At 47.1% G+C, this 12108-nt stretch overlaps 5 protein-coding genes across 5 annotated transcripts; 2 read left to right on the plus strand and 3 right to left on the minus strand.

The window, feature by feature from the left end:
- Positions 1 to 42: 42 nt before the first annotated feature.
- On the minus strand, positions 43 to 1812 carry FVEG_11784 (hypothetical protein). Its single transcript, XM_018901108.1, has 7 exons — positions 1560 to 1812; positions 944 to 1512; positions 785 to 892; positions 519 to 733; positions 430 to 460; positions 188 to 381; positions 43 to 132 (listed from the first exon to the last, which is right to left on the minus strand). Exons 1-7 carry the CDS (start codon positions 1713 to 1715, stop codon positions 77 to 79), a joined length of 1329 nt encoding a protein of 442 aa, XP_018759519.1. The 5' UTR covers positions 1716 to 1812; the 3' UTR covers positions 43 to 76.
- Positions 1813 to 2575: 763 nt separating this feature from the next.
- Positions 2576 to 5175, plus strand: FVEG_11785 (hypothetical protein; the record flags this gene model as incomplete). Its single annotated transcript, XM_018901109.1, has 6 exons — positions 2576 to 2878; positions 2924 to 3116; positions 3171 to 4199; positions 4250 to 4361; positions 4412 to 4666; positions 4716 to 5175. The coding sequence occupies 6 exons, from the start codon at positions 2576 to 2578 to the stop codon at positions 5173 to 5175; spliced, it is 2352 nt and encodes a 783-aa protein (XP_018759520.1).
- A 106-nt stretch (positions 5176 to 5281) lies between these two features.
- FVEG_17093 (hypothetical protein) lies at positions 5282 to 6144 on the plus strand. Its single transcript, XM_018906360.1, has one exon. It carries the CDS (start codon positions 5612 to 5614, stop codon positions 6071 to 6073), a length of 462 nt encoding a protein of 153 aa, XP_018759521.1. The 5' UTR covers positions 5282 to 5611; the 3' UTR covers positions 6074 to 6144.
- Positions 6145 to 7157: 1013 nt separating this feature from the next.
- FVEG_11786 (hypothetical protein) lies at positions 7158 to 9236 on the minus strand (the record flags this gene model as incomplete). The annotated part of the gene is made up of 1 exon (XM_018901110.1): positions 7158 to 9236. One exon carries the CDS (start codon positions 9234 to 9236, stop codon positions 7158 to 7160), a length of 2079 nt encoding a protein of 692 aa, XP_018759522.1.
- Positions 9237 to 9914: 678 nt separating this feature from the next.
- Positions 9915 to 10994, minus strand: FVEG_11787 (endopolygalacturonase 1; the record flags this gene model as incomplete). Its single annotated transcript, XM_018901111.1, has 1 exon — positions 9915 to 10994. One exon carries the CDS (start codon positions 10992 to 10994, stop codon positions 9915 to 9917), a length of 1080 nt encoding a protein of 359 aa, XP_018759523.1.
- Between the last annotated feature and the right edge of the window lie 1114 nt (positions 10995 to 12108).

A 12108-nucleotide genomic window follows, 5' to 3' on the forward strand; every position in this document is an offset into this window, starting at 1 on the left:
AGAATTTGAATAAAGCCGTGAGGTCAGATAGCCTATTTGTATGGGTGTCCTGTTACCAGCCCACCTGGACACAGAATCAAGACTGCATATGGCGCGAGAGAGTTGCGAGTTGATGTTTTCGAATGTAGTGAGCTTGTTTCCGGGTCAGATATCTTCCTGCAAAGATGGGTGTAAGAGTTAGATATACCTTCATCGAGGATGACCCTTTTCCATTTTGTTCTGAAAATGATGGATTGATCTGTGTCTTTGGCCTTCTTCCATTCTGTCATTACTGTGTGGTATGTTGTTAAGACGATTGCTATTTGATCTAGGTCTGAAGCCACTCGTAAGCGAGACTGGTTATGGTGGCAACGCCATGGTAGACTATTTGGAAAGCAATGTCTGCAGTCGTGTTAGGGTAATCGTCATCCACCTTAGCTCGTGACATACCTCTGAAGTTGTTCTTCCCAGGAACCCATCACTATATAGTTATTCAGTGCTAATTCCACAAGTTTACGTGTTGCATGGCTTGAACTCACATGGCGCAGGAACAATGATCAGAGTTTTGCCTGAAGAGACCTCAACATCTACACCAGGAAGTGAAGAAGGTTCAATGTCCTCCGCACGGACATCGCATGCTACTAGTGCGATCATGCTGAGTGTTTTACCCAGACCCATTGGGTCAGCGACAATTCCTCCATAAAACTGAGGTGGTTGCTCAACTTGAACGGCGCCCGAAACTGTGTTGTAGAAACTTGAGGCGGTTGTTAATATGCTCATATAGGAGTCTAATGGCTTAACTTACTATGACTCATGGCCATTATCCCTTACTTCCCATATGTCGGTTCGACACCCATCCCATGCCCAGCCATACTCTCTTTGAAGTAGAAATGTCAAGGCTTGCTTTTGATGGCTATATAGTATGAGGTTAATGAGGTTATAGCGCTGTTATTTGGCCACTTACGGTTTCAACGGTGTTCTGATGGATCTCGGTTGCGCCGCCTCTGCAAGGTCTTGGTGCGAAAATATGATGTCAAGTAGCTCCGAATGATCGTTGATATCAATCGTACTGGCCAGTGGTGCAGTTGGATTACCCAAGTCGAATGTATGCTTGACATCACTCGGATGAACCGATAACCTGTGGGGGTTATGGTATCGCACATTTCGCTTACAGTTTACCGGATCTTGTAGATAGAGGTCGTATTCTTCGAAGAAGGAGCCGACATCCTGGGATAGATCTGGAGGTCCATAAATAATAACGTCTAAAGTACATTGTGTCGAATAGCCTGGAATATGCTTTCCAGAGATTTGCGGTCCTGACTTGGAAGGACTATCCAAAGTTGAACAATTGATTTCGAGCACAAGCTCACTCTGAATGAATAGAGCATGTGTTAAGTAGGTGAATTCATGGCTGACCTTCCCTTCTATTGAAGTGTCGTCAGAGCCAATGAATTTCTCAGCATCCAAGAGCTTAACGCTATCGGAAAGAGAGTAGTTAACCGAAGGCCGACATCTGGCAGATAGACCTTTGATCTGCCGTTGATTTAGTGCAGGAAGGATTATTATATTGTGAGACAAACCATGCCAAAGCAAACCAGTTCTGGCTCGGGAGGACACTGGGGATTCCTAGTTGCCTCGAGACCAAGGGAGGGTTCTATGAAGGCCTGGTAGTTTTGCTGATTCGTCCAGACACCTTCCTGGCGGCTGTCATGATATTGTTGCAGGATCCCAGGCATTGGGTCGCTTGGAAAGATGCAAGCTGGCGTGGCAAAGCCCGCTGGGGCAATGTACGGCAGCTGAGTATCGTATTCATAACCTCTGTAGATGTTGTGAGGGTTGCCGCTAGTGTAGGAAGCCAGAAGAGGGGTATAACGGAAATCATAGGGCACGAATTGTGGCTGCCCAATACATGTTCCAGAGTCCAAGGCGGGTAAACTTCTATCGAACTCCCGGAACTCACGATAGCTGTTAAAAGGGTTAGCCTCCCGCTGCTGGATGGCAGGATTATTTGGCTGTGTTGCAATAGTATCGGTCAAATATTCATTGTAGGGCCTTTTGGATGTTGACGGCCCTTGCTGTGGGAAATCGGCCATTTCTAGAGTCTCGAGAAATAGAATGCCAATAAACCAAGGGTTGAATGCGGAGGCTACAATGTTGATTCTGGAAGTTTTATCGTGACCATGGGGCTGTTGCATATTGCTGCCTTATGCGAATCAATTAGCCGCTGGGCTCTGGCCAGTCTGCCTTGCGGGCTCGTGCAGTTGGCACTGCCATGTTGGCTATTGAGCGGCCTTGGCCTGGCCACCATCCAGAACCAATCGATTAACGCCACGTAGAGCGTAATTGTCATTTTCAACCCCAAAAATACTCAAGGGACAAGGTCAGTCAGCGGCACAGCCCCTACACGGCCTCATAACAGTTCTCACTTGACGGTGGCTTGTGAGTGTGAATGCCATTCCTCAAAACGTATTTGCTACTATCAAGGTTCCTGTACTCTCGATTCTAGTAATATCAATCGTTAGATATTTGTTTTTTAATATACCTAATAATCTGTTCAAACCTCGTTCACTGTTCTATCAAACCGCTAGACCCGAACATGCCGCTTGCTCCTGCGATTAATTTGGATGCCCGACGCACTATTGAAAAGGCATTCAAAGATCTAGAAAGGACAGTATCAGTCAGCGATCGCATAACCCTCCAGGATACAACTCTTGACGATGTACGGAAAGCAGCGCATCTGGTCGAAGATGAACTTGCGGCTCGCCAATCACTTCGCAATATGAGACGACTTGAGCCTCTTTTCAAGGGTTTGGAGTACTACTCGAAAACCATTGAGGTCTTATGCAACGGAACTCCATATATGCCGTGGATATGGGCCCCAATCAAGCTTGTCCTCAAGGTAAGCTTTGTGGTTGTGTATGTCAAGATGTTAATAACTTGTTAGATCTCCTCCGACTACGTCGAGGCCTTTGAGAAAATTATCAAGGTCTATGGTCAAATTGCCGAACCATTAAAAAGGTTTCAGAAGCTCAACCACGCATTCTATAGCGATAAAGATGTGCAGCAGACTCTCGCAGGGTTTTATTCCGATATTCTTGAATTTCATAAAGAAGCATATAAGTTTCTTCACCGTGGTTGTGAGTTTTCTATTAGAACGAATAGCGAATCAAACCACTAGCTAACTTCGTGAGCCTGGCGACTACTATTTCTTACGTCGTGGGGGCGGTTCCAACGGCGTTTCGAAGGTATTATTCAAGACTTGAAAGCTAATGAAAAGCTAGTTGACAAGATGGCTGCTGCAACTAACATTGCCGAATCAAAAGAGTGGAGGAATAAATTTATGCAAAAGATGGAAACCTTGAGACAAGAACAAATGGACAGAATGGCTAAGGAAGAAACCGAAGAGGTCACAAGACAATACCTAGCAATCACCAGTTATCTCAAGGTGGATGAATCTATAAACGCCAAAATCTTCGATGCCATTGCTACGGAGGCAGTTGAAAGTGTCGGGACGAGCAGCTGGATCTTGAACCAGTCTGAGATACAAGGTTGGTTAAGATGTCACCCCTCTTCCACGTTCATCCTGCTTCACGGGCGTCCAGGAAGTGGGAAGAGTGTGCTGGCCACGCAGATTGTCCAGTTCCTCCAGGCATCTCAACAATCATTAGCCATGTCACATTTCTGCACATATGCTTACGAAGAGTCCATGGATTATGACAAGCTATTGAAGAGTCTTCTTCTGCAGCTCATTCGTTCCGACAAAGACCTCATCGATTATGTGTATGATATGTTACTGCGCAAAAGCAAAGTCCCCGGCTCTAAAATCATCGAAGCACTGATTTTAGATTCAGTACGTGCCTCATCACTTGATCCGTCACGCACTAGATACATCCACATCGTCATAGATGGACTGGACGAATGCGATCAAGCAACACAGTCTAAAGTCACCAAGCTCATGAAGCGGATGGTATCTGCCGCTTTTTCATCCGGTTCGACTATTTGCAAAGTACTGCTCTCCAGTCACTCTTCTCCTGCTATCACGAAAACGGCAAAGCAATCGCAAACAGTGTGCCTTTCTAATGAAAACAAGCACCTCGAAAAGGCTATCGAAGCGTATGCATCACACAGGCTTTCTCTCATCGAACTGGAGCTTTCTCAACTACAAGTGACTCCTGACGATATCTCTGACCTGAGTTGTCGTATCGCGAAAAGGGCAGAAGGTAATCCCTGGCCCTGGTATGTTCTTGGAGCCTAGACTGACGTCTCTTAGGGATGTTTCTCTGGGCCCGACTCGTATTGGATTACTTGGCAAACAACATGTTTTTGCAGCGAGAGGAGGTTTTGTCAGCCCCTGAAGCCTTACCTCGAGCACTACAGCAATTGTAAGAATGGTTTTAATGTTCTGGTGATAAGAGACTGACAGATACTATAGTTACGAGAAGATCTTGACACAGGTAACTAGTCATTTTGACGAGCGGTCTCGGGAGCGCATAAAACTGATTCTGGAGTGGATCGCATTTGCGAAGAGACCACTTCGAAAGGCTGAGTTCCGATCTGCATTGGCTTTCAGCTCCGGAAACCCGGATACTAGCGAACTAGCGCCTCAATATTTGTTCGACAGGTGCAGACCATTGATAGAAGAGCGATGCGACTCAACATTCGTTTTTATCCATGTTTCTGTGAGAGAGTAGGTCTTTTGATTGACCTTATCTGGTTATTGATGCTGATATCTGCAGCTACCTGGAGAGCAGTGACAGCATAATGACTATTGATGAGTCTAGCAGCATCAGGTCACATGGGCAAGCAATTGCAGCGTGCCTTGTCTCTGGTTTGCAAATATTCACGCTAAATTATCCTGAACATGAGCGGCAACTCAGGGTTCTTCGTGGCATTCATGCCTTCCACACTTATGCCAGCCAATATTGGGTGCATTATGTGATTGATAACTGCAATACTCCCGAGACAAATTATCGATCCAAGTTCTGGACCTTATGCCGCGAGCTCTGTGACAGGTTCAATCCAGGGTCTGATACCTGTCACAGCGCGGATATTGCGACGCCGGCTTGTCTTGACCCACGACTAGCGGCAGTTTACTTTGTGGACAAATCATTAGGTGTAGTAGTTCAACGAATATTGGAAGAAGAGCGGAACCAATATCTGGAAGAACCATCGTCGGCAGATTGTACGTGCATCTAAGGAGGCTGAGATAATATTTGCTAATATCGCTATAGACTCGGTTAGTGACTTAGTTGAAGTGACAAGCCTCAAGTCACTACTGAATAATTACCAACGAACCATACAACAGTTGTTATCGTTGCCAGTTTGCGCGGGAGTCAGCTTGCATGATCTCGAAAGATTTAGACAAGAATTTCGAACCTCCGCATTTACTTGTCGTCTGCCTTCGTGTCCGCGCTCAGTAGAGGGGTTCGAGACTCACTCCCTTCTGGCTACCCATGAATCCTCACACCGTAGGATTTTATGTGAAGAGCAGGGGTGCTTCTATCCGCCATTTACAAACATCGAGGCTCTGCAACGACATCGGAGAAAATGTCACGATTTTCAAGCGGTGAACACAAGAAGAAAGGTTATCAGAGAGGTACCGGTACCATCAGCAGGATCGAAAGGTTTCGTAATGACGGCCAAGATTAAATCTCAGTTACCCCCAGCCCTCGTTGCGTATTTTGAAAATGAAGAAGCGATAAATCGACAAGTACCTCGGAACTCCATGCACCAAGGCGCATTGAACAATCTACGGCATCAAAACAGGAAAAGATTGTTGGACTCAATGCTCCCGGAGCAGCGAGATATAGTCTCAGCTCTACCGCCAGATAAACTTGCCGAAGTCATGCGGCGCTGGGCTGCTAAGACGGCCGAGAAGGGCCAGGTACTGGCAAATTCGGACGTTAATGGTATTGCCGAGTCGAAGGAAACCATTTTGCCACAGTCTCAGATATCTCTTCCTACGACTCTTGCTGAGCTCCGAGAATTATACCCAGGGCATCTATCCGAGCAGGATGCAGGCCACGTCTATCCAGATGTATCAAAGAGCTATTTCAGAATAGATACTAGCAAGTCCGGAGGTCAGATCTATTAGAGAACTATTTCCAAGAACAGATACTAGCAAAGTCCTGAGGGCAGTAATATTACCATTCTACCTAATTCACATAGATAACTACTACCTTTAAACTCAGCTTTAGGCTAGAAAGATAAGAAACACAAAAAGTTCGGGTTCAAGGCCTGACTCCCCCTCAACACTATAATCTAATCGCCGTGCAGATGCTTATCCCTGGAGCCGTATCATAGCCGCACTGAACAATGGCGTTTATGGCAAGCATGATTTCATGTCAGACCGACACTCGACAGAAATATGGCAATTGACATAAGGCTATTATCGATATCCACGCCTATATGTTACAAGGCAACGGGGCTCTCGGATCCCATTACTTCGTGTGTAACAGGTAGGCGTCTCGGGCATTTGAACGACGTACGGTCTCGGAAAATTCTACCAAGCCAGCAATTCCGACGGCTAGTTCCTCGTATTCCATGACGAGTGAGTAGCGGAGAATGCATCTATCGGGCATTATACAACAAGGATTACTTTAGATCACCTCCACATTCAATCATAATGCACGCCGGCTCGCCATGGCACGGATCAATTGATTAAACTTGTCGATTTCCGACATGAAAAAGCCGTCAGCTATTTTCCAGTTTTGACATATTCCAGCTGCATTAGCCTCGTGAATCAAGCCTGTTAGTTGACATTGAACAAGGACTGCTGTTGATCTTGTCTTATATAGTCTTGCATCATATTGGATCATTGCGCATGAATACATCTTGTGATAATGATTCACGTTCTACCCCCAATTTCCTTGGGGACAAGGGGGTTTGCCGGGTATTATTTAAGTGCTAGACTCCTCTTCACTACCACGTAAAACATAACCAACACAAACTGATCATGCATGACTCTCAATCTACAATGCATATCTTCTTCTTCTATGTTCTTCTTGCCCTTGCCACAAGCTAAAGTCAAATCCAGACTAGGAAATACTCTCAAAGTAAGAGTCGCGGGTGGTTCGAGCTTTGAGATCGATGGAAAGGGGGTAGACGAGGTTGAGACCACGTCAGGACAAACATATACTATCACACTGGCTTAATATCCATCAATACACAAGGTAGTTCTATCTAAGAGAGACTTCTTGCCACCTGAAGTCAGGCTTTTCCAGCATCTCCCCGTTCATAACCCCATACACATAGCCACCTCCAACCAGCTCATATGAATCATGATGGGTTACACTCCGCCGTAGTACAAGAGGTAGACCGCATCCCTTGATAATGCAAATAGGGTCCCCAGGACGGGTGAACTTTGGCAACAGAGCAAAGAGACCCTTCTTGGTTTTATAAAAGCCCAATCCCCTTACCTTGTGTATTCGAAAGCATAGCTCCCATAAAGTGGATCTTTCATCTTGGAATCCAGAAATGATCCTCCCCATTATGGTCTCTTCCTCGGTGGCCTCTGTTTCCTCCGCATCTTCTCCCGTCGTTTTGTTCTCAGCATCTTTGGAGAAGGCGACGGAAGGCAAGGACAATCCCATACGCAACAAGGCCTTGAATTCTTTGTCATCGGGGCTCATGGTGTCTTGTTCGTTGTAATCCAGCATTACCTTCAGAGCCGCTTCGCGAACAGGATCAGAAGTTAGAGGATGAAGTGGATCTAAGTCACCGACTGACGATTCAGGCCCGGTGAAGAAGTTGAACGCTTCTTGAATCCAGAGAGCCAGTGCAACCAAGTTGAAAGGATCAGAAGCCCCATTGGGCGACATGTCTGTAATATCGTCGATATGGAAACCTTGGACAAAACACTGATCATTATCATCTTTACTGAAGCATATAGACCACGTGTCTGCTGGCCCCCCTGCCGCATGCCCTGGAGTACATACCGGACGCCCCATCCAGACATGCTTCATCGGTTTTGGTGCAGAAAGATCTCGTATCCAAGAAGGGTATTCTTCGGCACGACCAGGTAGACCAGCGCAAAGCAGGAGCGATCCTCCTGCATGGGTCTGCAATGCATATTTCCAGAATCGCATTGTTATGTCCCTCATCGGGCAAGTATAATCAGGCCGAAGACTGAGTGCTTTCTCTTTGTCGTGCTCAACCACCATGCCGAGAATACCAAAATAGCGGTCTCGCGGCACACTGCAGCCGTGGGAGGAAAAGAGCACCATGCTTACTGACAAACTTACTTGATTCATCTCGAGTCCATTAAGGAGCGCTTGGGCAATGTCGTTAAACTCACGGCCATGTGACGTGTTGAGATCGATGAGTCGAGTTGAACGAACGAGACACATGGAGTTGTATGATGTGAAAAGGCTTACTAGGTCCTCGTTGGTGAACTTTACAGGGTCCCATGGCCATTTGACTCCTTTGAACCATAAAGTGCCTACCCAGAGCCGCCCCCAAGGTATGTGTCGACGCCCTACGATCATGAGTACATGACGTCCAAGGACAAACTCTTGCACGACCCAAAGACGGTGAAACCATGGCGCGGAGATGAATTCAAGATACCTCGCAGGCCATTCGCCTCCTTTAACATCTTCAATAGCATCTGCCTCCTCATCTGTCGGGTATGGGATATCCAAGAGCTTTGCGGCTGACTCTCCGGAGAGCATAAGGGAGTCCCCCTGACCCAACACAAGTCCGCGACGGATGTTTCGTTTCCAATAGCGCTCCATGGCGTCTAGTATAATGGTGGAGTTCTCTGTTTCTTCGCCAATATGGCACAGAACCTTTATGGCAGAGCTGTAAATGATGCCCATGAGAGACACTTGGACTTCTTTCTCAGCCATATCTGACTGATTGATGCAAAGGCCATCAGCCCAGTAAATATGGGACTTTTCCTCGTCGCGAAGCCGCCGTAGAATAGAAGCGAGTGATGCTGTTATGGGGATGGATCCCTGGGGGGGTGAAGAAGGTGTCTGTGAAGGTTGACTCGCCCCAAACATAGGAGATCGCGTCAAAGCAAACGTATTTTCTGGGTCTAACAGATCTACTTGAGCTGCAGTGCCTGATTTTTGTCGTGGAGGAAGCTCTTCCAAGCTTTTGGCAATGAGCTCGCCATTTAACTGATCCCCTTCTTGGCCGGCGTTGAGGCGTAGCAGCCTTATCTGCCCAGCGCTGAGTGGTATGTACTGGTAAGGCAAGTTACCAAACTCAGACCCTGCGTTCTTTGGGCGCAGAACTAAGGGAGTTTCGCTCATTTTAACAACAAAAGAGAACGAAACTTGGTGGTTTTTTGGCCTTGAGATCTCCAATACTAGCGCTGACTGGCGATAGCGACCCCGCGGACCAAGGATCCTGTGGGACCAGCGATAGCCAATAACAATTACCTCTCATGATTCAAGCGAATTGAGCCTCAAACGCAATCATGATTGCACACTCACGGACCCGGCTCGCGTATTGTGGCAACCCTGAGTGAGAAAAGTCCCAGTGTCATAGATTGCACGCACTTGTATAAATTGGATGTAGCTGCACAACCAAGAGAAGAGGGAGCTGGGGGGAGCATTGACTTAGTACGGAGTAATGGCAAAGGCAATAGATACAGTCCTGCTGACTAGGCTATGGTGAGGTATTAGAACAGACGCCTGTAGATCGAGAGCCAATCACGATACGAGTGTACGCCTCAACAGCTTTGATTGTTTACTCGCCTGCTTCTGCTACCCTAATTCATTACATCGTACGTTTAAAAGACCGGGTCAACTAACAAATAAGCAAGACTGTATCACATGCCGTGAACGGATAAGGTCAATCTGTGCATCACAGAGAATAGTATTAACTAATAGCCTATATATACAAAGAAGAAACAACAGAAGATAGTACCAGCTATATGTCATGTTCTACACAACTTTGGTGTACTTCTCCCCACTCAGACTCAAAACTTAGCAAGAGGCACCAGAGGGAATACCCTTGCACTTGGTAGAGGTCTTTCCACCAGTGACCTTGTTGTTGGTCCAGGTCCAGTTCTTGCAGTTGGCGCAAAGGATGTAGACATCAGTTCCGCTAGACTTGACAGTTCCGGTGACCTTGTTGATGGTGACATCGGTGATGGGGACACCAGCAGTAGGGGTTCCAGTGGGAGAACCGTTCTCGTAATCCTGCTCAATGACGATACCGTACTTGGCGATGTTGGAGAGAGTGATGGTGTCGTACTTGACGTCAGAAACGGAACCGGTAGCGCCAGAAACGGTCTTGATGCGGACGCCGTTGTCGGAGTTGGAGATGGCAGAGTTGAGGATGCGGACGGTCTTGACGGTGTTGTCAGAGCGTCCACCGACGGATCCGATGGAGAGGCCGTGGCCACCACTGCAGTTACCGCCAGTGAAGGTGATGTTGGTGCCGGAGTTGATGGCGAGGCAATCGTCCTGGTTCTTGACGACAGCTCCGGAGATGTACACGCCGGTAGAGGAGCCAACGTCGAAGGCATCGGTGTTGTGTCCACCAAGAGAATCGCCGAGAGAGTTGTCCATGTGAACGCCATAAACGCCCAGGTTGGTAACGCTGTTGATGCTGAAAGCCTGGACAGGAGTGTTGAGAACGTTCAAGTTCTTGATGTTGGAGTTCTTGAGGGAGTGGGCGCTGAAGAACTTGGGCTTTGTCTTGCCGCCGTTGCTGCCCTTACCGTCCCACCATCTCTTACCCTCGCAGTCGATGGAGTGTCCAGAAGCGCCCTCGATCAGAAGGTTGTTGCCGGTGAAGGAGATGAGAGGGCCCTCCCATTCGGCATAGCCGAAAGTTGTCTTGCCCTGGAAGATGACGTGAGTGCCATCATTGAGCTTGGTCAAGTCGAGAGTGGTCTTGGCAGGAACGGCAATGTTGTTGAGGATGATAGTAGAGCAGCCAGCCTTGTTCTTAATGGCAGTAGCGGCATCGGTGAAAGTGCAGCTGGCACGAGGCTCAAGAGCTGGGGCTGCGAGGACAGAGGCGACCAGGCCGCTGAGAAGGACAGTTGAAGAGAACATGTTTAATGAATGTAATGTTTAAAAGAATGGAAGTTTTGAGAAAGTGTATATACGAATTGAAGTATACTGCTGAATGTAATGCTGACGCCAAGAACAAGATAGACGATGCCAAGAGCGTGCGGCTCTCTTATATACAAAGTGCATTCCCTAACTATATCTGAAGCGCGTATTTGAAGCTTGAATCATGAAGTATGCGCGGATAGATGCCGTTCAGCCGTAACCGTGGCCCGTGTTTACATCTTCATCGGCCCTGCATCTTGATTAGGGATCGCGATGGTTCGGGAATTAGCAGAGTGCTCCACATGGCCCCCAATCTACCGGGGTTAAGATTGAAACACCAACATCGACGCCACAAAAAGTCTAGTCAATTGGTGGACTGCATTTTTCCAGAACAAACCCGTCTGGCTGTCATGTTTCACCATTGAGTCTGGAATCTGAACCATCTCGGATGCCCGGCACATTCCAGCTGTTTCTCAAACGACTTTTCGAATAAGTAAAACTGCTGCACTCGTAAAGTGGGAGATGCAATTCAATTCCTCAATTGCACTAGTCAGTGTAGGTTCCCCCAAAGATTTCGGCAATAAGGCACGTCGGTGATTTTTTTCATTCGTGGGTGTATTTCCCCAGATTATGTGATCGCATAAGCTGGCACTACCTTCTTCATTAGCAACGGAACGACGAACTTTATTCTCTTTAGAATTTAACTTTACTACATTACTGTTGATTTTTACCTCCTGGAGGTCCGGCACTAAATCTAGCATGGATTGATCGTCTTTCCCTCTAGGTCCGATATGTCCATTAGTGTGATTGGGGGCATGGCGCTTTGAATGGGGGAGTAATCGTCTCAAACTTCTCAGAGCCCAAGTGTCTTGTTTCTATTGCTCACTATTTGCAAATAAAGCACTTGCTTATAGCCAAAGTCTCAATATACTAAGTAGTCACCTGAGGCATATGCTTCATACACTCTCGAAACGCCCAGGGTCGCAATTGAGAGTTCGTGAGACTAGGTTGACCAAGATATGGCGGTCTTCTTTGAATGGGTACAAGGACTGTTGCACCCGTTTGAATACATTGGGGAGCTCTTATCAGAGTAGTCACCAACCATGGCCCCAGT

This window comes from Fusarium verticillioides, chromosome 7 (assembly GCF_000149555.1).
Source record: "Fusarium verticillioides 7600 chromosome 7, whole genome shotgun sequence".
Lineage (NCBI taxonomy): Eukaryota > Fungi > Ascomycota > Sordariomycetes > Hypocreales > Nectriaceae > Fusarium > Fusarium verticillioides.

Bases quoted from the DNA above. Each gene is read 5' to 3' on its own strand.
- FVEG_17093 (XM_018906360.1), top strand. From the start codon at position 5,612: ATGACGGCCAAGATTAAATCTCAGTTACCCCCAGCCCTCGTTGCGTAT.
- FVEG_11784 (XM_018901108.1), bottom strand. From the start codon at position 1,715: ATGCCTGGGATCCTGCAACAATATCATGACAGCCGCCAGGAAGGTGTC. The intron at 1,513-1,559 runs GTTTGTCTCACA...AATCAACGGCAG, and splicing joins AACTGGTTTGCTTTGGCATG to ATCAAAGGTCTATCTGCCAG. The intron at 133-187 runs GTATATCTAACT...CCCGGAAACAAG, and splicing joins AAGGGTCATCCTCGATGAAG to CTCACTACATTCGAAAACAT.